Source organism: Pyrus communis, chromosome 2 (assembly GCF_041283825.1).
Source record: "Pyrus communis isolate YQ-2024b chromosome 2, ASM4128382v1, whole genome shotgun sequence".
Taxonomy (NCBI): Eukaryota; Viridiplantae; Streptophyta; class Magnoliopsida; order Rosales; family Rosaceae; genus Pyrus; species Pyrus communis.
Window position 1 is genome coordinate 29,281,400 of NC_142566.1, and position 26,173 is coordinate 29,307,572.

The 26,173-nt window shown below is 39.7% G+C and overlaps 4 protein-coding genes, 1 long non-coding RNA gene and 2 pseudogenes across 8 annotated transcripts; 5 read left to right on the forward strand and 2 right to left on the reverse strand.

The window, feature by feature from the left end:
* Positions 1–176: 176 nt before the first annotated feature.
* On the reverse strand, positions 177–3,888 carry LOC148698900 (putative uridine nucleosidase 2; annotated as a pseudogene). Its single transcript, XR_015960233.1, has 9 exons — positions 3,747–3,888; positions 3,300–3,395; positions 3,146–3,205; positions 2,382–2,567; positions 2,196–2,300; positions 2,023–2,119; positions 1,477–1,584; positions 1,252–1,387; positions 177–527 (listed from the first exon to the last, which is right to left on the reverse strand). The product of XR_015960233.1 is annotated as a putative uridine nucleosidase 2 (transcript).
* A 365-nt stretch (positions 3,889–4,253) lies between these two features.
* LOC137746840 (uncharacterized) lies at positions 4,254–6,457 on the forward strand. Its single transcript, XM_068486851.2, has one exon. The coding sequence runs from the start codon at positions 4,254–4,256 to the stop codon at positions 6,210–6,212; it is 1,959 nt and encodes a 652-aa protein (XP_068342952.2). The 3' UTR covers positions 6,213–6,457.
* Positions 6,458–8,560: 2,103 nt separating this feature from the next.
* Positions 8,561–10,391, forward strand: LOC137746839 (uncharacterized). The gene has a single exon (XM_068486850.2). It carries the CDS (start codon positions 8,561–8,563, stop codon positions 9,029–9,031), a length of 471 nt encoding a protein of 156 aa, XP_068342951.2. The 3' UTR covers positions 9,032–10,391.
* Positions 10,392–10,539: 148 nt separating this feature from the next.
* Positions 10,540–12,111, forward strand: LOC137748750 (uncharacterized). The gene is made up of 2 exons (XM_068488931.2): positions 10,540–11,259; positions 11,527–12,111. The coding sequence occupies exons 1-2, from the start codon at positions 10,916–10,918 to the stop codon at positions 11,861–11,863; spliced, it is 681 nt and encodes a 226-aa protein (XP_068345032.2). The 5' UTR covers positions 10,540–10,915; the 3' UTR covers positions 11,864–12,111.
* A 1,389-nt stretch (positions 12,112–13,500) lies between these two features.
* On the forward strand, positions 13,501–15,613 carry LOC148698901 (inactive glucose-1-phosphate adenylyltransferase small subunit 2, chloroplastic-like). Its single transcript, XM_088679365.1, has 8 exons — positions 13,501–13,596; positions 13,740–14,009; positions 14,118–14,285; positions 14,394–14,497; positions 14,655–14,766; positions 14,903–15,001; positions 15,101–15,223; positions 15,355–15,613. The coding sequence occupies exons 1-8, from the start codon at positions 13,501–13,503 to the stop codon at positions 15,469–15,471; spliced, it is 1,089 nt and encodes a 362-aa protein (XP_088535491.1). The 3' UTR covers positions 15,472–15,613.
* Positions 15,614–16,389: 776 nt separating this feature from the next.
* LOC148698902 (uncharacterized) lies at positions 16,390–26,097 on the forward strand (annotated as a pseudogene). Its single transcript, XR_015960234.1, has 4 exons — positions 16,390–16,770; position 17,840; positions 18,935–19,512; positions 25,434–26,097. The product of XR_015960234.1 is annotated as an uncharacterized LOC148698902 (transcript).
* On the reverse strand, positions 16,743–19,034 carry LOC148698903 (uncharacterized). 2 transcript variants are annotated; one of them, XR_015960236.1, is made up of 5 exons: positions 18,504–19,034; positions 18,333–18,402; positions 17,763–17,825; positions 17,011–17,080; positions 16,743–16,867 (listed from the first exon to the last, which is right to left on the reverse strand). It is a non-coding gene; the product is annotated as an uncharacterized LOC148698903 (long non-coding RNA). The 2 variants fall into 2 exon arrangements; XR_015960235.1 differs by lacking the exon at positions 16,743–16,867 and having other exon boundaries at positions 16,882–17,080.
* Positions 26,098–26,173: the final 76 nt, after the last annotated feature.

Below are 26,173 nucleotides of genomic sequence, written 5' to 3' on the forward strand. Positions count from 1 at the left end.
TGTTTACTTATAAGGAATAGATTTCTAAGGAAGAATTACCATCTGTATTTATTTAATTGTTACCACACCATCATGGCATGGTTGCAAACTCGATACAGTTTTTGGCCATGTTTATCACATATTCATTCTCATAACCCATACACTCATGACTCACTCTTGCCACCAAAGAAACAGCAGACTAGAAACAATTTTATTCTCAATAGTCGTAAGAAGCACGTGATAAATTGTACATGATTGTGCAATGTATCCAAACAGGATGCCTTGCACACCAAGCAAGCGCAACACAACCTAACAGTAGTGACGAACGTGAACCACCTGGAGCTGGAGCTGCTTTTCCCTTCCTAAAATGAATGAAATTGAAGCCAGGTCCTCGAGGCTGAAATCCACACCTGCTGCATGCATCGCATTTGATGAGCACTCATGATTCGACGAGCCGTTCCATAACCAATTTCACAACTGTGGGGGCATCAACCGTCACTGCTACCTTCACGGTGGGTTTATCACACCACTCTATCACCTCGCCAAACCTATATATATATATATAGACACACACACACACACACACACACACATATATATATATATATCCATTATAGTTAAGTAGAAAGATGTCAACAGTAGAAGATTGCATATAAAACCATGGTATACGTCCATGTCGAGATTAATAGAATATAACAATGTATCTTATACATGCATGTTTGAATTCAAAAGTTCCTATTAAGTACGCATCTTCTGGTTAGACCATCCTAAATGATCGATATACAATCCAATCCAGTTAAGTTAATAGAGACAATAGTCAGCTAAACTACATGGAATCTTGGAATTGATAAATTAAGTTCTAAGCCTGATATTTCATCATGGTAGATAACAAATTTTTGGGTCGTGTGACGAGCGGGAAAAAAACTATATCCATTTACCTGTGCATCTGTATAAAGATAAAGCATCCAAGCATATACCGAAACAACATTCTATCATGTATCCAATCAAAGGGTATCATATAGCCGGAAAATTTATCATCGATTCATCATCACAGGACAATGCAAAAGGTCTTAAAATTGAGTTTGAGGAAATTGGTGGCCCCGGGCTCTAAGGTATGGTTCTTCTTTTGTCTACACTTAAAATAAAAGTGTTGATTTCTTCTATAAACCCCCATTATCTGTTATGAGAATTTGGAAATTCAACTCTACTAGGAATCAGACACAATGACTTTTCCGTTTTACATTTTATCGGGAATGAATAGAAAGGCTCTACCTTTTCTGTTTGTTGTACAGAATCGTGAGTCCTCTTGTGATGCCATTTGTCTGGACTCTAACAACACCCTCCGTGTAAGTGAAAAGTGAAGGATCAACAGCTGCAACAACTACTGCAGGGTCATGAAGGTAAACTCCTACACCATGATTAAATCAACCATCAGTATGTCCTTGATTAGGGAAATTCCAATCCATTAGGGTTTCATCGACACTTTAGTGAACTAACCTTTTGTGCTATACGCATTATGATGGTAGGAGAAGTACACATCTATAAGTTTGCACAAGTGTTGAGCAAACTTTCCATTTGACATTGCCAGCTTTTCTCGATCAATGTCTTTCATATATCATAATGAAAGTAAAATAAACTGGATTACAATGATCTACGTAACAACACAATCATGTATGAATTTTTCCTACAGGCATTTCAATTATCAAGTGGCTATTTCCATCATACTGCTTTCATAAATACACCAACTTTATCCATAGAAATGATTAATTTGGCACAAACAAAAAATTTCCGGCATGGAATTCCAAAAGTTGTATTTTACGATTTCCAAAAGAACTATAAAAGGAAGTGAGTTCTGTATGCATACAGGCTAATTGAACTCCTGATGAGGTTTAAAGGCTCTGTGAAAAAGTGTTGTCAAAGGTTACGCTAGAAACCACAAATCTGAGGTATACTTGTTAGAAGGCATTGCTTTGATACATATGTCAGTTGTTATGTAAAACATCATCATTAATAACGAGGAATACAAATTTCCAAATGTAGTACCTGTCAAGACAACTTGATGGGTCACATTAATCCCCATAGCCAAAATATCTGCTCCACATGTAAATACCATATCTGCAGCATCTGGATCCCCAAATATCTAGTTTTCCGAATGTAAAGCAAGTTGCAGTCTTTGAACATTTGAATCTTAAATACATATAGTTCAAGAAATTTACATTGGCCTCTGCTGCTGGATTGACATTCCCATTGACTGCAAAAGCACCACCAAGAAGAATAATCTGCCCTATGTTCTTTGCAAATTCAGGGTCTAGTTGAGTAGCCTGCATTAAGGGATACTCTATTACAAACGATTAAGAATAATTTTAAAATTGAAAAACCGTGCAACGTATCAAGAATCTGACCAGTGCAATATTTGTAAGTTGGCCCAATGCTACCACAGTGACCTTTCCAGGGTGAAGGCTTGCTTGTTCAACCAGAAAAGCTGCTGCCGACTGCTCAATTGGCTTTCCTTTTGGTGGGGGAAATTTTGGTTGCCAAAGTCCATCCGCACCAGGAACAAAATCAGCAATACGAAGTTTTGTACCTTTCTTTTCATGGAAAAAGAAGAAATGGTTGATGAGTTATGAATCTTAATCATGCATTAGCCCGTCAATATATGCAAGAACATAGTCATCAAAACTACATGAGCAAAAGATATAGTCGGCAACAAGAGGTTCCTACGAAACTACTTTAGCTGCTATCATGTATGCTAGGAGTCAGCCTCCTAGGTTTGCTAATTAAGGTTTTGTTGCTAAGTTATTTTGGAAATAAAGGAAACAGATACTCAAAGAAATGGATTCGAAATTTCTGAATTAATCTACAAACAGTGATGTCAGGTTATGCCTTCATTATTTTTCACATTGTGCATAAGTGATGTCAAATACCACCCATGAAAACCATCCACATGTTAGTAGTGTAGCACCATGAATATGACGACGATGACAACTAAACTGAGACTGGTTTCAACTTTATGACACAGGTGTAGTAAACAAACACAATATCAAGACATTATAAAAAGGAAAAACAACTCAAGGCAGAAAATAATAGAGGGAAGACAAGAAGAAGTGGTCATGAAACTGATGGAACATACAAATAGACTAAATTGATTTTTAGGTTGAAAACATGCCGTTATTGTGACGTGAGATCCTTCCGCCACTGGAATATCGGTTCTCCCTGCAACCTCCAACTAAACCCCAAATACAAAGTAAGCAACCAAGACAGTCAATGAAATGCCTAATGCAATGAGAGATAGAAAGAAAAAGCAGATGTTGTAAGATTACCAAATGCAAGGCATTTAACATTTCCATAAATAGTAGTAAGTCCAATCACTTGCACTTCCGGGGATTGTAATGCCACAAAGATGGCCATGGCATCATCTGCATGCACAGACGCCATAAACACACAAATTCAGAATACTCATTGATTTTCTGAGTCCCCCTCCCCCGTATGATTTGATTATATAAAGAAAAGTCGCATATTTATCAGAGTTTTTTATCTACTTAATTCCTTTTGCTAAAAATAAAAAAACACAGAAAATAACACAAATTGATGACAGCTCGCCATAAAGTTGGCAGGCATGGGTCCTTTAAGTAATTAATTACTGAGCAAGGAAGAGACATGCATATGAGCTTGAATTTGTGGACAGCTTTTACAAATCAAATGATGATGGTACGTAGTAAATAGTAAAAGTAAACAAGATCCAGGATTGAATAGCGAAAACAACTTACCGATACCAGGGTCGGTTTCAATGATGATCTTCTTGGTTTCCTTCGCCGCCCCCATCTGCCACGCTGGAACTCAGAATCAATCCAGCAGTCGAAGGACACCACTATCTGGATTGGATTGGGTTGGAGTGATTGTACCAGAAAAAATTAAAAGATTGGAAATTGGGACGGTTCAATTGGAATTCGACGTTTTCTTTCCATGTTTGTGCTCTGCACTGGCCTGAAAGCCTGATCTGTCTGTTCTATTTTATACGTCGTATGAATGATAAAGCTGATCGCTGTCGGTGGGTCGTACGCTAGGAAGCACCACTCGACCCCACCCGCCGAGTGATGGCATTTCAGAAAATATGTCAGAAACTAATGGGTATGTTGGTCAAACGAAGATGACCTTTTCGTACCCATACGGCTATACCCTTCCCCACCCCACCGCACCCCCGCCGCGGGGTTAGATTTTCAAATCATTTGGTTTGGTTTCAGATCTGCTGAGTGACGGCCTCCGCACCACAGGCTATGAACCGATCGTTGTCGTCAAAGCTCGCCAAGAAAGCCTCTCCGGCACCGCCACTGGCGACGGCGAACAAGAAGAAGAAGAAACTAAAGGACCAGAGCCCTCGAAATCCACTATGGGATCTCAATGCCATCACCGTTCGCAATAGCAACAATGGCAGCGATGCTTCGTCTTCCATCTCCGTCGAAGCCCCGCGAGGTTGCCTCAGGTTCTTTCTCTCTCATTCTTCTTCCTCTAATTCCAAAACCCCTCTTTACACACCTAAAAATCTGTCCAAAGCCCCTAAATCAGCTCCTGCTGTGAGGCCTTCAAGACCATCAAACTCCAAGGACAACCGGTCCAAATTCAATGCTTTGGAAAACCCAGAGAAACCCACCTCACGAAATGCAAGTAAATCTAAGAATAATTCTTCTTGCTTGTACCAGTGGCAGTCTGGAAACAAACCCACTTCTAGAAACGGACCAAAGCTGAAAACTTGTTCACTTGTAAAATCAAATGGAAGTTCCCTGAGTAAGTTAGAGTCTGGGTCTGAGGTAGAAGGTAGTATTGTCAGGGTGGTGGGCAATGCAGGTCAGCCCACTGAGCTCAAATCACGTAGTATTGATGGAGATTTTACACCTTTGAGTAAGATACCGACTGGGTTGGGTTTGGACCCCAAGGCTGATAACTCTGAGGATTTGCTGGAGAATTCTGACAAATCTAATAGTAAAACTCCACCAGTTCAGGCCTCCGTATCTCCAGAGATACAATGTGGATCATCTGCGGTGTCAAGGAGCACACTTGCTTGTTATGCTGCTGGCCATGTTCTTTCAGGGATCACTGACAAGAGGAAGTGCAAAGCTAGAGGAATTCTCAGTGTAGGAGAAAATGATTCAGGCTTCAGTAAAGGGATGGCTTTAGGTAGCTTTGAGGATGACGATGATGATGACAGTGGTCAATGTGAAGGCCATGTTGGCAATCTCGATGCTTCTGCGGTTCCTTTACCTACTGAAGCTTCAATGCGTTGGCTTTTATCGCCGTGTGATGAAGGGGATGAGGATCACAAGGAGCATTCCGATAGTAGCTTACTTAATTCTGTAGGGTCCGTTAATCTTTGTTCTCCATTTTCAACCTTAGGTCGTCATGGATTTTCTCCAAGCTTTCAACAAGTGTTGGAGCCCTTAAATGAGCATGTTGGTGTTTTGTCTTCTCTGCATCGCATGCCTGGTTGTGAGGCTGTAAACTTCTTGGAAGAGGAAAGAAAACACCATTATGGTTATGACGTTGATAATTCTCCATTCTCTATGGTTTCACTGGACAGTGGCAATGTTATCTGTACTCCTCAATCAGAGTCGAGTGTAGAAAATCATAGGAAGCACTACTTTGATCCTGAACTGAGTTCAGTGGCTGAAGCTATTCAGATGGTAAACTTGTCCCCAAACACGAACAGTCATGTATTAATTGAGGATCAGATTGATTCGAGTTTCCAGTTTGACTGTCTAACCACAGCCTGTGATTCAATCAGTCGATTCCATAAAGTTTTGGATGATCGCGGTTCCTGGCTCTCCAACTCTACACTAGAGAATTTATCACAATCAGAGATGAGGATATCGTGGAGAGAAGGGTTAATGAGTCGTATATATGATATGGATGAAGATGATTGCTGCAGATGTTTATCTCATGAAGAGGAAGATATCAATGGGTGTGGCAAAGATCCATTAAACGAAGAAGCCAGTCAGAGTCCTGAAATCAATGTCCATGTAGGAGAAGATGAGAATGTAACTTATAAGTTTCGGATGGCAGAAGTTTTGGATGATGGAGGAGTTGGTGGGAAAGATGAAGGAGGTGGCATTCGTCCTAACTTATCATCTACAGTGTGTGCTACTGCCGAGTCCATAAGCACTGATGGAGGTGGGGGGCTGCTTGATTCAGGGGATTCAGATTGGAGTCAGTGCTACAAGAATGAGTTGTTCCATGTATAACACAGATTATTACCCTTGATGTCTTCTCTTGTATGTTTCTAGTTGTAGTAGAGCAGGTGCAACAATCCTCAACCGGTCTGAAGTGGTGGTTTTGTTTCCTTTTTTACCTGCAGGTGGAATGGAGAAACAGTTACTGCTTAAAGGATCAACAAGAGTGCATGCACTGTTGTATCCTTAGTTGTTATAGTTTGAGTTATGTATGATGTCCGATTCAATTTAGTTGAGAAGTTTCAGATTCGGGGAAACGAGAATGCATCCATTTGTGAGTTTTTTGTTCTTTCTAAAGTTAAGAGGAAAGGAAACTTAAGAATGGTAAAAGTTGAAAAGGAGTGATAAAACTTAAAAGCAATAGAAAGGTGGCTACTGTTCATCTGTTACCGTAGTGACTGACTGGTCTTGGAGTCGTGAGCAGCGGAGACAAGTTGTTTGATGGTAAGGATAGAGTGGAGGTGTATGTATTATACTTGTAGACTGAGTAGAGATGACATGACAAGCCCTTCGGTGATATCGCTCATTTCATCGCCAAACCAACAAATTACAAGGAAGGCGGAAGGCAATCGGCCGTATCCCAAATGGGGCAAAATGCCAAATGGGTGGGTGAGTGGGTGGGTGCCAGAAAAACGAAAGCCCATATATGCTTTGGGCCAAGTAAGCAGAATTAAACTGGATATGCTGCTTGTCCTGCTTCTTAACTATTTCCAATTGTTTAATTGTTCATTTAAATCGATGCATCTATATGATACAAAATAAAATTAAAAAAAAAATTCTATGCATCTATCTATACGTATAATATTGAAAAGAGATGAGGACGATGATGAATGAATAAAGTGTTTTGTGCTTGTAAATATTTATTTAATAATCTCATTTCAAAGTTGGTTTTGCGTGTTGTATAAACAAAAAGAGATGAGGACGATGATGAATGAATGAAAGATGCGTTTTGTGTACGTGTTTGTATTTGTTTACTAAAAAAATTGAAGGAGATGACAAGGAAAGGATTAGTCTAGTGATGATGAATTGATGTACTTCGACGACGACTATGTTATGAGTCATTCATTTGTATTCTATTACGTCCCTATCCTTCCTCTTATAGTCTTATTGGGATGGGATTGGTTGGGATGAAAGGCCTTGACCCTTGGATGGGATTGAGTGGAGAAATTTTCAGTTGTGATGGGAACACAAATGGTACATTACGTGTTTTAATAGGAGTAGTGAGAAATTTTATTTTTTAAGTTATTAACTTTTTAGCACACATATCCCACCATTGTATAGTGACACGTGGTATACCAACCCGTGTACCGATCACACTGAAAATCTCTCGATTGAGTGGGACGAAGGATCTTGCCCCTTTGATTGGATTGGATGGAATTTCCTTCCATTCTATAAATTTAAAGTCAAATACAAAACTGGCGTGTTAGACAAAATACCATCCAGCAAGACTTATATTTGTAATTCAGTTTAATTTCAATATATGGATCTTCTTTCAAAAAATTCTATCCCCTCCGCCCTTTTCTTCTTATTTAATACAAGACCAAATAATATAACATTATTATTATTATTATTATTATAATTATCATGCGGCTTATTCGTCAAAAACCACTACCAATTCAATTTCAAAACCAAATCGAATCTTAGGTCTCTATGGTATTCCTCTTTACTTGGAAATGAGAAATCTTAGGTTCGAATCTCATAAATGACGAATTTGATACTCAATTAGATTGTTTATTATGTGACTTAGCTGAACTCCCCTCCTCTTAGTGTAAAAATATCAATGTACTAAAAAAAAAAAAAAAACCAAAAGACAAAAAAAAAACCAAATCGAATCTTACAGATGCAGATGCAGGCACCAATGAATCACCAAACAAACCAAACAACTATAAAGCATGAGGCCAACAAGGCTCCTGCTTTGTGAGGGTCGAGAGAAACGTCTATCGTATGCAGTCTTGCTCTTATTTTGCAAAAATATTATTTTCACGACTCGAACTCATGACCTTTTAAGTCACAAAGAAGCAACTATTTAAGACTGACTTGCGACAGGCGACTTTCATTTCTTTATAATATGCATGCGTCATCCAAGAACCTTCCTACTGTGTTCAAATAATGTGTGTGTGTGTGTGTATTTATATATATTGCAAAGAGTATTCTTGCTACTTGGCTATCTTGCTTGTTCATCCATAATCTTTCACAAATTCAGAAGAAAAAAAATGTCTAAATAGTTAGCAACCTTCTCTCTCCTCATCTCACACAGATACAGAACAGATCATGAGCCGACATCAGCCTAGAGAATAGAGTATAGAGATCGATCGATAAGCTTCATTAGACTAGACCAGATCCAATCCGTAATTATAATAATGGAGGGTCTGATCCCAATGGTTTACAAGGCAATGAAGAGGAACAGAACTCGCCGCCAATACAGCTGCCTCTCCTCCTCCTCCTCATTAGCAGCAGCAGCACCACCAGTATCAGGTCAAACTGGTAATTACAACATCGCTGACTTCTACATCGATCACAACAGTTACGTCTATGTTCCCCAACCTGCACCTTCAGCTGATCATCATCTTCCAACGATATTTAATGTTAATGGCGCGTCTTCCCCGCGGGACCAGTCGTCCTTATCCACAACTACAAACATTATTAATCATGGCGGTCGTCAGTTTCAGCACCGCCGTCACAAATCTGTTTCTCTCGGTTCTGCTTCCAACTCTATGCAAGGATTCTCTTCATCGGTGGACGCTGATGACTCCACTAATTCTCCTCCTCCAAAGCAACTTGTCCAGTTTCGGAGCCACCGAAGTTTCTTCTCATGCATCTCTGGTGCCTAGCAGACTAGCAGTAGGCTAGTAGCTAGCTAGCTAATTATCAATGGCCACATGATCAGTACAACTCAAGGTGCTGCTTATTTCAATTCAATTACAGGTTATTTACCACCTCTGCTGTCTGCTCTCTCTCTTCTCAGCTTTCGTCTCATATTTTTATTTTCTCTTGAAAATTTATAAAGAAATATTGTGATGCCCTCCTCCAATTAGATTAGGATTTATGCATTTTTTTTCACCATAAAATCAGTTGGAAATATGGTGGAAGTAGCCTAATTACTTACAAGCACATGCAAAGTCATCTCTTTTCCCGAGGTGGGATTCATATTGTCCATGATAAGACACATATAGAAGAAATAAAAGGAACATGAACTTCCGATTTATATACACATTATTAGCATTATCATGCAAAGCTTACACAAACACCGATCGAGACTCGGCTGTAACTGTACGGCCAGTAAATGGTGAGATGGTGAGACAGAAGGAACAGAAGTGAAGAGATGGATGTAAATTGCTTGCATTATGAATGTGTTTGTTGATGGTCATCTAATCAGAAGGTCCGTCGGTCAAATATACAATACCGCATGCATATATACAACATATACAAATACAAATTATATATTCAAGCGAGCAGATGGATGGAATCATGGAATAACTAGGTGACCAGCAACAAACATATCCACCGCTGCAAATTACCACCACCAATTATACTCAATAGGCCGGTCGGTCGCACACAAGCTTGGCAAAATGATGCATCCATAGTCCATATATACAAGCAGTAAAACAACTCGTATAGTAGTGATAAGGAGAAGGATAGATAGTCGATAGCCTTGGGCTTCAGATTCAGCCTGCACTGGGTTTAAAAACTTGGACCATCTCATCTCATCTGATGTTAGGTATTCTGACAGTGAATAGTGTATAAAAGGAATATGCCAAGCACCATTCCCTTGGCTAAAACAGCATATACTTGAGAATCAAACTTGACTCCGTCTGTCAGGTTTACCGGTTGGTTGGAGGTTGGAAGTTGGAACATGGAATGGAAGTTGGTAACTTCTAGAAATCAGATCTACTCGTGTTTGCATCATGCTTATGTCCAAAACGACCTTGTTTCGAGTCAGTCAGGTGAGGGCGCTGGTGATTTTGGTTTACTACTTAGAATTTATGTCCGAATTTATCAAGTGTAGCTGTGTAGGTCATTCTGTAGTCTAGGATGAGTTTCACTTCCTCTTGAATTTAAGTTTATGAAGCCTAATAAGCCAATCGCTACAGACATAATGAAGCACCCTATGTCCTGTATTGTAACCCAAAGGAAAGGGAAAAGAAAAAAAGAAAATGGTACCGCATTTATCCAATTTTTTGTTATGGCCAATTATCTCCAACGACATTTATTGTAGAATTTGGACAGCCTAAATGAAACATTGGTGTTATCGGAAAACAAAAATGTCAAACAATGTTAACAGCTTATGCTCTCTCCATAAATAATTGATCAGGAGTCCTCAACAGCCTGCAATTGCCATCATTAGCCGCCCTAGTATAGACCTGGTACAGTCATAAGATCAGAATTTATCCCCTTTTTTTCTTTTGGGAGAAAATGAAAGTGCATACAAAACTTCTTCATGTCCAGTTTCCACAACTCCACTAAGAAAGAAGGCCAGCCTATTACCAGCTAAGTCTTATATTCTTCTACTTAAAAGCCAATAGAGTATCCGCAAGTTAAATTCCATCAATCTAATTAGAAACAAACAAATGAATCTGATAATATCAAGAACAAGAAAAATGTTTTGTTATATATAACAATGTAATTGTCTTGTTAGGATTACCAACAATATATATATATATATATATATATATAGAGAGAGAGAGAGAGAGAGAGAGCGGCAAGGTAGAGAAGCTATGGCTACAAGCATGGATAGGAATTGGCATTGCCTTTCTCTGTGCCTACTTGTCCTGGTAGTGACTAGTGCATATGCATCAAATGATGACCAAGAATTGAAGAGTGAGCGACTTTGCAGCCAGTGCTCGAAATGTGAGTCAAGTAAATGCCCTCCAAGCGAAGCCTACCCCCATATGACTGCATTTGATGACACTCTTATTGCCGGTGCCTTACAGTCTGACTTTGTGGATTTGAATGACAGAGGAGTTTACTCAGTGCCAGATATCAAAGGTGGCCAATCGCCAAATCTAAATGCTTATTATGGCTGGAAATCTACTTCTGGTTCTGCTTCCGGTTTTCACAGGTGATCCTATTTTTATGCTTAATTTGTTCTGTGAAATTAAGGCCAAACATATAAATAAATAAATAAAACAAACACTACATAAAGAAACGATTGCCTAATGCCACAAGGCCTTTAACCCGTTAGCATTTTCCTCTGTTTGATCTCTGGTTGTAATATACCAAACAATTTTTCTGTAAAGATAAATAGATGACAGACACTTCATTATGAGTGAAAAGTCCAATAATATCCTCGCCCTGCATATGCTCTTTTTCGTTGTGTGCTTCCCAGGTTTAGCAACTATATGGACAAATGTTCAGGTGGACAAACTTACCTCACGGTGGACAAGCACGGCAGTGTTAGCCTTCGTTTATTGAGCTCCCTGGAAAGCTTAGCAGAGGCTGACTGGAAATCAATTAATCCACCCAAGAAACTAAACCATCGCCAATTCCGCTTCTGGGTCTCTCGGAGTGCAAGAAAATGCCTCACTGTATTTGGAGGAAAAACAAAGAAACGAAGAGTGGGTGTGTCCGAATGCAAATTTAATGGCGCAAACCCGTACCAACTGTTTGCCTTCCGCTTTCATTACCACAAAGCCTTCTGTTGTTGCGGTGTTCACAACGAGTGATGAGTTTTGTTTTAAAAGAGCTTGAAGTCAAAGTTGGCACAATTCAAAATAAGAAGATACACATAAGTGTGCGTGTGTCCATGTGATTGCTACTCATAGCAAATATATAACATTTCCATTACAAGGCATTTGTGGTGTATGACTAAATATGGAGTTTTAATATGTGAGACATATTGATAAACAATGCTTAAATTTTTTTTTCCGGCAATCAATCGTAGAGTTCCAAACTTTATGGCTTTTAGCCCTAATATTTGTTATGAGAAATGTCGAATTATCAGAGAGATTGGCCAAAGACCCACTTCCAACAATATCGATATTGTTTATAACTTGATATTTACCACCTGCAGGTGTAGAGTTTTAATACAAAAGACCTTGGTGTTAGTTGAGGTGAGGTAATCATATTTAAACTCTTATTTCTTTCTTTCTTGTTCTGATGGTACCAGGCATAGTGTTTAGGTTGATGCAAAAGATAAGGGTTGAACCTTTAAACACACAGAACTGGATAAAATTGCAGAGAATTAAGAACTGGATAAAATTGCAGAGAATTAGAATGCAGAGAGAGAGAGAGAAAAGTATATTTCTTGATTGAAATCGAAGAAGCTACTACACAGTTATAAAAAATAAAAAAAAAAAAAAAAAAAACCTACAAATTAGGAAACAAAGATGCATCTCCAGCCATTCATGCCATCGGAAGCTACGATCCTTCCACTTGGGAATGGATCCAGGGACATAGTACGATTCCAAAGGGTAGGAATACCAACTGTGATACTTGCTAAAAACAGGAAGTAAACTAGCCGTTACAATTTAAAGACTAACGGCTACTACTAAAAATAGCAAGTTCTTCATTTCTTCGATTTCATCTTCCTCTTCAATTTCAGCAGCAGGATTATCATCTGCAGGTTGGATTTAAGCTAGTATGCGGCTTAATTCTCAACATTTCTTTCCCTCACCAATGTGTGGGATACTCAACAAGGAAGACTTTACCAACAACCACAGAATATACAGTTCAGCATCAACCCCACACAATACAAAACATTCATTGTAATATCATGGTTGGGCATTGACGGGACATATGGAATTGCTTCCTGCCTATCTCCATTGCCATTCAAACAAGGTGGTCTGGCAGCTCCATAGTAAAAGAAAGCCATCACCTTTGACTACTCATCTCCACTTCAAATTTCTGAACAGACGACATAAAAAAGGAGCTGAAATCATGCTGCAATTCAGAGGTAAGAATCAAACGCCCATGTTCTAAAATAAAAATTAGCTTTCTCGCAATATAAGTTTAAACACAAGAATTTTCTGCGACAAATAACACAAGAACACATGAACAAAATAAATGATTTTTATTAATGTAAGGTTTAGGGGTATAATCTCTGTTTGCAGTTTGAATCCTCTTATTCGTTCTCCGGGATGAAAAATGTGTGTTGTTGTTGACAAAAGAATCAAGACTTCATTTTGAGCTTGTTTGTGATTTGACTTCATCAAATAATCAATCACATTTTAAACTTAAATCAATTAATTTGTTTGATTTAGGTTAAAATTAATCATGTTAATAAAGATTCCTTAATTAATTTTTGCCAAATGTCGACACGTGTCACTCTTGGTGACTCGTTCAATTTTGATGAGTTAGTGCCATGCATACAATATGTGAGACCGACAATGCAAGCCACGTAAGCTCTGACATGTCCAAATTTAATGAGTTGGTGAACATTTACTTCTCCAAAATTTCGGTGCCTACAATAAGATCTTGCCAGCTCTAGTGAAGTTGATCTCAAGAAGACAGACACTTGGAGAGTAGGTACTAAATCATAGTCAGTAAGAGCATTAACTGCAATACACTGTTAAATATGAAATTCCAATAACTTGATATTAGGGAACTGCTGATGCTGTGAGAAGATGTCTGTGGGTGCTGGAAGAGTATCCAATGACTGAGTTTTTGGTCCTTCCTGGTCACCATCTCTACAGAATGGACTACCAGAAACTCATCAAGGCCCACCGAGACAATGACGCTGACATTACAATTGCTGTATCTGTTGCCAGGAGACTTCATGATCCGGGGTTTGGCTTTCTATATGTGAATTCTCAAAATCAAGTTGTAGATTTCAGATTGAAGTTGGAGGGAAAGCCATTTAATGTTGCTTCAGTAAGTACTATTCAACAGATTCTTTTTAGTTTTTTGTCTTCCAAAAATGTCTCTTCATATGTTATGATTTCCGGTGTTTTCTGAGTCAGAATGAATCTGAAATTTCAGGCCAAAAGCTCAAGTAAATCCAACGATAGTGCTCAAAGTAGCATGGCAAGTATGGGAATCTTTCTCATCAACGGAGGTGCAATGAAAAGGCTACTGGAAGAACATTTTCCCAAGGCAAATGACTTCGCAAGTGAAGTAATTCCGGGTGCCATATCTATTGGAATGAAGGTCATACCTACATGCGTAGTGTAATATGTATTTACTTTTCTCTTGTGATATTTTACTTTCAGAGTGCTTATTCAAGCACAGTCCTGTGCTTTTTGTGTGAGAGTTCAGGTTCAAGCATATGCATTTGATGGATATTGGGAGGACCTGAGGAATATTAAAGCTTTCTACGAAGCAAATATGCAAAGCGCAAGGGATGCAGATGTGGGATACAAGTCAGTAACTCGAGCTCATACATATAAAATATAACACACACACACACGTAATGTGCAGGAAAGGCTGAAAGCTGCACTATTACTATTTTGGAGCACCCAGTCCTCAATGTCATTGGCTAACACACAAACTCGGTGGTTACATATATATATAGCACAGCTTCTACGACAGAGAGAGTCCAGTCTACACATTGCCTCGGTATCTGCCTCCAACTCAAATAACAGACTCTGTAATTACAAACAGTGTAATTGGAGATGGTTGCATCCTCAATGTAAGCAGAGCATTGTTCGTGTAGGATTTTGAATTGTTTCTTCAAATTTGGTCGATTGGATGTCTCCAAAGAAGTAGTACATACTCTACTGATGTAAAACTGAATGCATGGGAGTTTTGGACTTGTACAAGAGTAGGGATGCAGGATCAAAGGCACAGTACTTGGTATGAGGACGAGAATCGGAAATGGGGCTATAGTCAAGGATTCAGTTGTCATGGGTTCAACTATGTACCAAGTAAGGACTAGGGAAGGATCCATCTCTTTGACCTTTGTCGTTATCTTTCTTTTTTCTCTGTGTGTTATTATATATTGACGGAGAGAGTGAGAGTCACAGATAGAAGATAGAGGGAAGAGGAAAGGCATGGCGGGTGTGATCCCTGGGATGGGAATTGGCGAAGATACTCATGTAAGGAAGGCTATTATAGACAAGAATGCAAGAATTGGCAACAATGTTATGGTATGTATGAATGTATACTAGTATTTTCCATTATCTTCAAATTTTGATCACAGAATGAGGTTCTATTGGTGAGTCAGGGATTTGATGATATTATTGTGGACTCACTGAACTGGTGTGTGTGTTTGGTGCAGATCATTAATAAAGATAATGCGAAAGAAGCGGACAGAGAAGGTGATGGATATGTCATCCGTGACGGAATACTAGTCCTTCTTCCGAGTGCAGTGATTCCAGATGGCACCATTCTCTGATCTGATCATTCATTCATTCATTTCATTTCATTTGATTGTCTTAGTGTTACAACTCCAGTCAGTCTCCAGTAGTGACAGAGAGTAGCTAGCTAGTCAGATGAAATAAAAGATAAATAAATAAAGGAAGTTGGAATATATTTGCTGAGCCAGTGAGCCTTCCCTTCCTTCACTCCACTTCCTTATTAGTGTGATGCAAATTGTACATAAACTATATATATATATATATATAGATTATAATTCGGATGGATATTCTCATTCTTTCCTTGCGTTGTCGAGGATGACCTGGGCCCTGGCGATTTACTTATTTTTCGTTCAAACGTGTTCCTAGTTGGCGAGATAAAAGTGCTTTTTCGCACTCGCTTGAAGTTGTGTATAGAATCAGTGGGGAAGCTACCCCCTCTCAGTTTATTTACGTACCTTTTTTGGCCAAATTAATTACCAAACATAGTAAAAGAAAAAGATTTTACAGGCAGATATTAGGTGTGAGATAGTCCACTGCTGTGCTGCTTCAATAATGCATCACCGATAAATGTGATCTGCGGGCCAAAAAGACATAGTTCACTGCTGTCCTGCTTCAACTTATATTGGATTGAATTGTCTTTAATTCTTTGCGTCTCCTGCTGTTTGTGTCGTTGAGGTGAGGAGGAGCTTTCACTAACAGTAACAGGTAAGTGCTTCGATGATTGACCTTTAGATCTCATCTCATCTCATCTCATCACATCACATCTCATCCAAAGACTAGAATTTTAGAACCATTATTTAGATCTCTCATCTGACATGTTCTTCTTCTTTTTCTTCTTTTTCTTAGAAGATAGAATTGAGTTGATGTAACTGCTTCTTTCTATCAACTTTTCAAGTTGTCGAAAACAACCATATAAGGGAATCAGTTGTAAATTTATAAATACTATAGCGGAATCCATGGCATCGTATTCGTCTGATGGTAAGCCAGAAAATGTGGATCGGGGTGCTAAGGTGAAGAAAGATCACAAGGAGGAGGAGGGATAGGATGAGGGTGGATTTGTTGACAAGGTGAAGGATTTCATTCATGACATTGGGGAGAAGATAGAGGGTACCATTGGATTCGGCAAGCCAACCGCCGATGTTACTGCCATTCACATCCCTAGCATCAATCTCGAAAAGGCCGAGATCGTGGTGGATGTGCTCATCAAGAACCCTAATCCGGTTCCCATCCCTCTCATCGACATTAACTACTTGATCGAAAGTGATGGAAGGAAACTTGTCTCCGGGCTGATCCCTGATGCTGGCACAATCCATGCCCACGGGGAGGAGACTGTCAAAGTTGACACGCCCCGACCCCGATATTCCCCAAATACCAGGATAGGCACGTGCTGGCCGACACCCGAAGGTGACGAAAGCCATTTATTGAGTGCAAATGCTGAAAACAAGGGATAATTAAGGCTTATAAGTATAAAAGAATAAATAATATGCAAATAAGGACCGTGTTCAGAGCACACCTCTAATCTAGAACACTAAAGAAAATAATAATAAAATTGAATGAAACAAAGGAGTGGGTCCTACACCGAGAGGACTCGAAGATGCCGATGCGGAAGTGCCTGGATGTCGGGATTGTATGCCTCGATTCTAAGTCCTGAAGGGGGCGCAAAACAAACATGAGTAGACCAAGTTGATATATATATAATAAAACAGTTATCAACATACTAACCCCCAGGTTTTATGAAAACACATATATAATGATAAACATAGGTTTTCCGAAATCTAGCATGTCGTGCAATATCTCAAATCATAATTCGCATAAATAATAAACACTAGTGAATGTCCGATATAACACTTCAGGCCCCATGCCGGCTCCCTGTCTCTGAGCAGACAGTCAGAGGAAAATGCACTTCAGGCCCCTTGCCGGCTCCCCGTCTCTGAGCAGACAGTCAGAGGAAAACACACTCCAGGCCCTATGCCAACACCAAACCGTCGCCCGGGACGGACCGGATCTATCCCTACGTCCCGTAGCGGAAAGGACCACTAGGTAAGTACAAAACCAGTGAACATACATATATTGAAAATCAACTTCATAGTATAAAGTTATCCATCATCTATACTATAAAGAAGTGTTCTAAACATGTTCTAAATATCATATCGTCATCCATCAGATATACTATAAAAACATGGGTTATAGGAAAAATAGTAATAATTCAAACTAGCCTTAGTAAGTATGTTATCTCGTAAAACGTTCATAAAACATAATCATCAAATCATGCTTTTCATGTATGCATATCTACTATCAAAACATGCATTTTTAGAAGGGGTCCACTCACAGTATTTCGCCGTCGAAAAGCCACGCCACCTAGCGAAAAAGGAAACGCCACAGATAATTGCCCCTAAGCACAAAAAGGGTACACTTAGTCAAACTCTACTCAAACGATTGAATTTGGGAAAACGGACATCGGAAACGGGTTTAGAACGTCGAAATTAGCCTAGGAGGGGTCCCGCACGAAAACCCAAAAGTCAACGGTCAAAGTCAACATTGACTAGTCAAAGTCAAAAGTCAACGTTGACCGTTGACCCGGTCAACGGGTCACGGTCACGGGTCACGGGTCAATGGGTTTTGGGCTTTGGGTTTTAAATGGGTTGGGTTTGGGTAAAAACAGAAAATGGGTTTGGGCTTGAACCTCACGGCCCAAAGGCCTAATTAAAAGGGAAATGGGTTTGGGCTTGGCAGGAAAGGCCCAAAGGCCTTGGGTTTGAACGGTCGCCGGATTCCAAGGAGGGGGAAGGCCGGACTTCGGCCGGAGAATTCCCAAGCTCCGTTGGAGCTCAAAACTCAACCAAAACATGTCATTCAATATACCAAATTGAAGCCCCGAAGGTAAGGAATCGAAATATACCCTTGGTTCCCGTCATCGTGGTCGGAGTTGTCCGGAAAACAGCCTGGAAGCCACGGGTGTCCGCCGGAAACTGGGTAAGATTCAAACGAGCATAACTTCTTCAATACTCAATGAAATTAGGTGAAACAAAAAGGAAAGTTGTAGTACTCAACGAGACGAAGAGATTGATACCTCGCACGCCGGCCAACTCGCCGTGGTTTGGCCGGAAATCGCCTCGAAAGGGGCGGTGCTCGCCGGAAAACTGGGAAATGCCTCCGAGGTGGTTTTCTTCGTGGTTTGACGTCCAAAGCACAACCACGGGGTTAGAAAAGAGTTATAGGTGTGGGCATGGTTGTGTGTGTGTGTGTGTTCTTGTCGGAGGAAGGAGCACCGAGAGGGAGAGAAAGACAGAGAGAAAGAAAGAAAGAAGAGAGAAGAGAGACTTTTCAGAAAAGAAAGGGAAAGGGAAAGGGAACCGGGGAACAAAAACAGGGGGTGGGCCCCTTGGGCACACCATTTAAGACTCAAAAACAATTTTAAAAAGGAAGGTATCCCCCAAACTTAGTGAAAATACAAAAATACCCATTTTCTTCAGTAAATCCCGGGACGGGTTATTACAAAAGTTCCAGTCCACTTGGTATACGATGACATCAAGAACACCTACGATGACATCCAGCCTGGAAGCATCATTCCATACAGGGTCAAGGTCGACCTCATTGTGGATGTCCCTGTCATCGGCAGATTCACTATCCCCCTTGAAAAAACTGGAGAAATCCCCATCCCTTACAAGCCTGATGTCGATGTTGAGAAGATAAGGTTTCAAACCTTCTCCTTTGAAGAAACCGTTGCTGTCCTCCATTTGAAGCTGGAGAACATGAATGACTTTGACTTAGGCCTCAATGCTCTCGACTACGAGATTTGGCTCTGTGATGTCCGCATTGGAGGTGCAGAGCTCTCCAAGTCTGCCAATCTTGCTAAAAGGGGCATCACTTATGTTGACGTTCCCATTACCTTCAGGCCTAAGGATTTTGGGTCAGCGCTCTGGGATATGATTCGGGGAATGGGTACCGGCTACACCATTAAGGGGAATATCAATGTGGACACGCCCTTTGGAGCCATGAAGTTGCCGATCGTCAAGGAGGGTTGTACTACACGCCTCAAGAAGAACAAGGAAGATGGTGGTGATGACGACGATGATGAGGTAATGTTGTTGAATAATTGGACTAGCAGCCAAGTGGACAAATGTCCAAAAAACTTTAGGTGATTAAACAAAACAAAAGAAAAAAGTGGACAACACATTCCTTGTTTTGGGGAGGAAAAAAAAGAAAAGTTATTTTGTTCTCTTCCACCCCCGTGAGTTTGTTTTTGTGGTGGTTGCCTTTGCAGCCAAATTTTTATAAAGAAAAAAGAAAGAGGGAGCTCATTTTTCTGTAGAGAGCAAGGAGAGTTGCAGAGAGCTCAAAAGGAAGAAGAAGCTGCTGCTTCATTTGGTTAGTAATCATCCACCAAAGTAGTTGTTGTTGTAATAGCTTTGAGCTATATGTATAGAGAAGAAATTATTCTTTATATTTCTTCCTCTATTTGTTTCTTTGGTGTGTGAGAGCTATTGGGTGTATTGGGTTATTTGGGCTGTGAGATTGCCAACACTTTGTAAAATCCCATTTGGTTGATAGTGGATTATTGGGTGAGCTCCTACTGCTCCGAGGACGTACTCCAGTTACACTGACTGTTGAGGAACCTCGTTAAAATCTTGGTGTCTGTATATTTTTGTTCTTGCATTTTCATTTGATAAATTTCCTGTGGGTTAGCTTGAGTTGGTTCCATTTAGTTTGGTGCTATCCTAGCACAACAATTGGTATCAGAGCACTGGTTGCTCTTGGGTACTGTCTAATTGCCAAAAATGTCAGACGGGCAAGATGAGAATCCTTTTGGAAGCAGCTCCGGATTTGTAAGAACTACAGTGCAAAATGCAAAGTTCGAAGTTGAAAAGTTTGATGGCACAAACAACTTTGGGATGTGACAATGTGAGGTCAAAGATGTGTTGGCTCAACAAGATCTACTTGCCGCTTTGGGAGAGAAGCCGGAAGCTATGTCGAAGCCGGAATGGGAGAAATTAAATTTGTGGGCTTGCTCTTCAATTCGGTTGTGCCTTGCAAAAACTCAGAAGTATTTTGTGATGCGGGAGACATTGGCAAGTGTGTTGTGGCAAAAATTGGAAGACAAGTATATGACGAAGAGTGCAGAGAACCAGCTACACTTGAAGAAAAAGCTCTACCGCTTCCAATACAAAGAAGGTAAAAAAATGATTAGACACCTTGATGCTTTTAATAAGTTGATTGCCGACTTGTTAAATTTAGATGAGGATATTAAGGATGAAGATAAGGCCTTAATATTGTTGAATTCCTTGCCGGACTCTTATGAGCATTTTGTTACCACTATTATGCATGATAAAGAAACTGTGAAATTTGAAAATGTGTCAAATGCCTTGATGAATTATGAAATAAGGCATAGAGATAAAAATCATGATAGTACCTCGGAAGCTTTATTTGTTAGAGGTAGATCATCGGAGAGAAGATCATCTTCTAGTAGGAAAAAATCACAGTCTCGACCTAGAGGAAACTCTAAAGGTAGAAAACCTTTGGAAAGGGATGAATGTGCCTTTTGTCGTAATAAGGGCCATTGGAAGAAAGATTGTCTTAAATTGAAGACCAAAGGTAAAGAAAGTTCTGAAGCTAATGTTGCTGAAGTTGAAACAGATTTTCCTGATTTTGCTTTAACCACTTCCTCATCAATTGATTGTGCTACTAAGTGGGTGTTGGATACGGGTTGTACTCATCATATGACTCCTCACAAGGATTGGTTTTCAAGCTTGAAAGAGTTTGATGGCGGTGTGGTGTTCATGGGAGATGACAATCCTTGCACAACAAAAGGGATTGGTACAATTCGTTTGAAGTTGCATGATGGCATGGTTAAAGAGTTGACAGGTGTTCGGTATGTACCGAATTTGGAGAAAAATCTTATTTCTTTGGGAACTTTGGAAGCCAAGGGCTTCAGGTTTCATTCAGATGGGCAGACATTGAAGGTGACTTATGATGCACTTGTTGTGATGAAAGCTCCTCGATGTGACCATTTGTATTTATTGCAAGGAAACACTGTGACAGGTGAAGCATCTGTAGTCTCAGAAAATATGGGCACATCCGATTCTGATACTACTAGATTGTGGCATATGAGATTAGGCCATGCCGGTGAGAAAGCTCTACAATGGCTTGTGAAACAAGGTCTTCTAAAAGGTGCCACGACTTGTAAGCTTGATTTCTGTGAGCATTGTGTCTTGGGGAAGCAAACTAGAGTGAAGTTTGGTACTGCTGTACATCAGACGAATGGCATTCTTGATTATGTGCATTCGGATGTTTAGGGTCCTACAAAGACTCCCTCTTTGAGTGGTAGACATTGGTTCGTGACCTTTGTTGATGATTATTCAAGAAGGTCTTGGGTCCACACTATGAAGCACAAGAGTGAGGTGTTGAGCATTTTCTTGGGTTGGAAGAAAATGGTTGAGAACCAGACTGGGAGAAAGATTAAGATTTTGAGATCGGATAATGGTGGTGAATACACATCCAACCATTTCTTTAAAGTTTGCAAAGAGGAAGGGATTGTGAGACATTTTAGTGTCCGGGGAACTCCACAACAAAATGGAGTTGCAGAAAGATTGAATCGAACCTTGCTTGAGAAGGTTAGATGCATGTTGTCTCAGTCAGGTTTGAGCAAGTCGTTTTGGGCAGAGGCAGTTACTTATGCATGTCACATCATCAACCGATTACCCTCAGCTGTTGTTCAGGGTAAGACGCCAATGGAGGTATGGACTGGAAAACCTTTTACTGATTATGATTATATTCGTATTTTTGGTTCACCTGCTTATTTTCATGTAACTGAAAATAAACTTGATCCTAGAGCCAAAAAGGCTATCTTTCTTGGTTTTAGTAGTGGTGTCAAATGTTACAGGTTATGGTGCCCGGAGATGAAGAAACTTGTAATCAGCAGAGATGTGACATTTGATGAAGAAAATATGTTCAGAGACTCTGAAAAGAATGGGAAAGATGTCCAATAGGTGGAGCTTGAGAAAGTTGCCTCCAGTACTTCAAATCCTATTTCCGCTGATGTCGAAGCCACTACAAGTGAAGAAGTGGGAGACCATGAGTATGTTTAAGAAGTTGAACTTGAAGATTCTATTCAAGTTGAAGAGCAAGTTTCACCTCAAGAGTCTATTGCCAAGAACAGAGGAAAAAGACAAATTACCAAGCTAGCTCGGTATAGTGACTATGTTGTTTTTGCTCTTCCTATTATCACTGATGAGATTCCATCCAATTTTGAGGAAGCCATTGAGAGTGAGGAAAAGGAGAAGTGGTGCAATGCCATGGGTGATGAGATGAATTCTCTCTTGAAGAACAAGACTTGGGAGTTAGCTAAATTGCCTAAGGGTAAGAAAGCTATTGGTTGTAAATGGGTGTATGCCAAGAAAGAAAATGCTGATGAGAAAAGCAATGTAAGATTCAAAGCAAGATTAGTTGCTAAAGGGTATGCACAAAAGGAAGGCATTGACTACAATGAAATATTTTCTCCAGTTGTGAAGCACTTCTCAATTCGCATTATGTTAGCTCTTGTTGCACAATATGATCTTGAGCTTGTGCAACTCGATGTGAAGACGGCTTTCCTACATGGTGATTTGAATGAAGAGATCTATATGTGTCAACCGGATGGGTATAAAGTGAAAGGGAAAGAGAATTTGTTTTGCAAGTTGAAGAAATCACTTTATGGCTTGAAGCAATCTCCAAGACAATGGTATTTGAGGTTTGATAAATTTATGAGAGGCCAAAATTATTCTAGAAGTCAATATGATCATTGTGTGTACTTCAAGAAGTTGCAAGATGGGTCTTTCATTTATTTGTTGATATATGTTGATGATATGTTGATTGCCTCAAATAATGTCGAAGCGATTGATAAATTGAAGAATCAAATGAAGAATGAGTTCGAGATGAAGGATCTTGGTGAAGCAAAGACAGAGAGAAGGATCTGGTTTGTTTGAATCAAAGACAATACCTTGAGAAGTTGATTCGAAAGTTTGGAGTTCATGATTCAACTAAACCGGTTAGTACCCCTTTGGCTCCTCATTTTAAATTGAGTTCTCTACAATGTCCTAAAGCTGATAAGGAGAAGCTGCAAATGAAAAATATATCATATGCAAATTTGGTTGGTAGTTTGATGTATGCAATGGTATGCTCTAGACCAGATATTGCTCATGCAGTTGGCATGGTGAGTCGATATATGCATAATCCTGGTAAAGAGCACTGGTAAGCAGCTAAGTGGATATTGAGGTATCTCCATGGTACTCGAGATGTTGGTTTATGTTTTGAGATGGATGACTCTGGTATTGGTCATTTTGCTGTTGGTTATGTTGATTCAGATTATGCAGGTGATCTGGATGGAAGGAAGTCTACTACAGGCTATGTGTTTACTATGGCTAAAGGGCCAGTTTGTTGGAGGTCCATTTTGCAATCATCTGTTGCCTTGTCTACTACAGAGGCTGAATATATGGCAGTTGCTGAAACTATAAAGGAGGCCATTTGGATACATGGACTGATTAGAGATTTGGGGGTTGATCAGAAGCAGGTGGAGGTACATTGTGATAGTCAGAGTGCCATTTATTTGGCTAAGTATCAGGTTCATCATGCGAGGACCAAGCACATAGATGTGCGTTATCACTTTGTTCGTGAAGTAGTTGGTGAAGGGGAGATCATTCTCCAGAAGATTCCAACTAAAGACAACCCTGCTGATATGTTGACTAAGGTTGTTGGTGTAGCCAAGTTTGTTCATTGCTTGAACTTGGCTCACATTTTGCCTATTTAAAGAAGGCATTGAGCAGTAGGAGTTTTGGAGCATTTGGCTCGGCATGAGTTGTTCTCTTGCTAGTGATTGGGAGTGATGTTGTGTGTTAATTGTGTTGTTTGGCTTATCATGGCGTTTTTCGGAACTTGGCCAAGGTGGAGATTGTTGAATAATTGGCCAAGTGGCCAAGTGGACAAATGTCCAAGAAAACTTTAGGTGATTAAACAAAACAAAAGAAAAAAGTGGACAACACATTCCTTGTTTTGGGGAGGAAAAAAAGGAAAAGTTATTTTGTTCTCTTCCACGCCCGTGAGTTTGTTTTTGTGGTGGTTGCCTTTTCAGCCAAATTTTTATAAAGAAAAAAGAAAGAGGGAGCTCATTTTTCTGCAGAGAGCAATGAGAGTTGCAGAGAGCCCAAAAGGAAGAAGAAGCTGCTGCTTCATTTGGTTAGTAATCATCCACCAAAGTAGTTGTTGTTGTAATAGCTTTGAGCTATATGTATAGAGAAGAAATTATTCTTTATATTTCTTCCTCTATTTCTTTCTTTGGTGTGTGAGAGCTATTGGGTGTATTGGGTTATTTGGGCTGTGAGATTGCCAACACTTTGTAAAATCCCATTTGGTTGATAGTGGATTATTGGGTGAGCTCCTACTGCTCCGAGGACGTACTCCAGTTACACTGACTGTTGAGGAACCTCGTTAAAATCTTGGTGTCTGTATATTTTTGTTCTTGCATTTTCATTTGATAAATTTCCTGTGGGTTAGCTTGAGTTGGTTCCATTTAGTTTGGTGCTATCCTAGCACAACAAATGTGTATGTATGTAAACTATGTGTGCATTCTGCATGAATCTTCTAGATTAAATAGTGGATCGTTTATAGTTAATATGATATATATCTTTTGGATCCATTATGTAACCCAAAACCCTGAAACAAGGATCAAGTATTAGACTCTGTGTTAAATAGTTAATACTAGCATGGCCCATGCGTAAACAATCAATATGATATGGTGCAACTATCAGTGGGCTCTTTGTATGGTGTGTGGGGTATGTTAACTATGAGTCATAATGTTTGCAACTTTCCCATTGAGGAAGCATCATATGCCCTGCTGTTGCAAATAGAACTCATGCGAAATAAGTATCATGATGCTTTCTTTGTTTTCCGGTGAACCGAGTTGACATAGTTTTAACTTGATGCACTGCCTTCTTGTGGTTGTAACTAATTTGAAATGTTGTGTTTGCAGGAGTGGAGAGGGATGTTGGGTTGGCAAGTGAAACTAGTAGTTGACGTGGTCTGTTTATCTGTACTGGTGCTTGAGAATAATAGACAAACAGGCACTTGAAGTTGAGGCATTATATTTATTTATAGGTTAGCTTCAGAGCTTGTGGTGGTAAAGTATTAAGCTGTTTTGAATTGAGGAGAAATTTGTTGCCGTATAATTGCTGTGGTTGGAACTTGGATGGATCATGGAAGCGAAAGTTGTTATTGTAATAGCTAATAAAAAATGCAGTTTGCAGTTTGGGGTAAATAAATGAATCGATTGAGCAGATTTTTGTCTGAGCATTCAGTGATTGTATGATAATATGATTATTAAGGTTGCTGTTTAAGTTGCTGTGGAAAGTGGAATCGACCTATTGTTATTGTGTATATGGACTGAAGAGCTGGTTAATGGGCTCAGATCATGTTGTGGATGGATGGATTGTTGGTTCACAAGGTTGCATCATTATCATTATCATCATCATCATCATCTGGATTCTGGATTCTGGTATACAAACAAGTTTGTAGCAAATCAACGTTGAGATTTGAGATGGTATGATGATAGAGTCAAAGTCAAACATAGGAAGAGAAACAAACAAAACTTGAACATTTGTATTTGTTTGTTGAATCAAAATCAAAGGTTGGCGGAAGTGGAACTTGGAAGGAATTAATAAATATGGTAACAATAATAATTCGTTAAACTATTAAATAGTACACTTACTATGA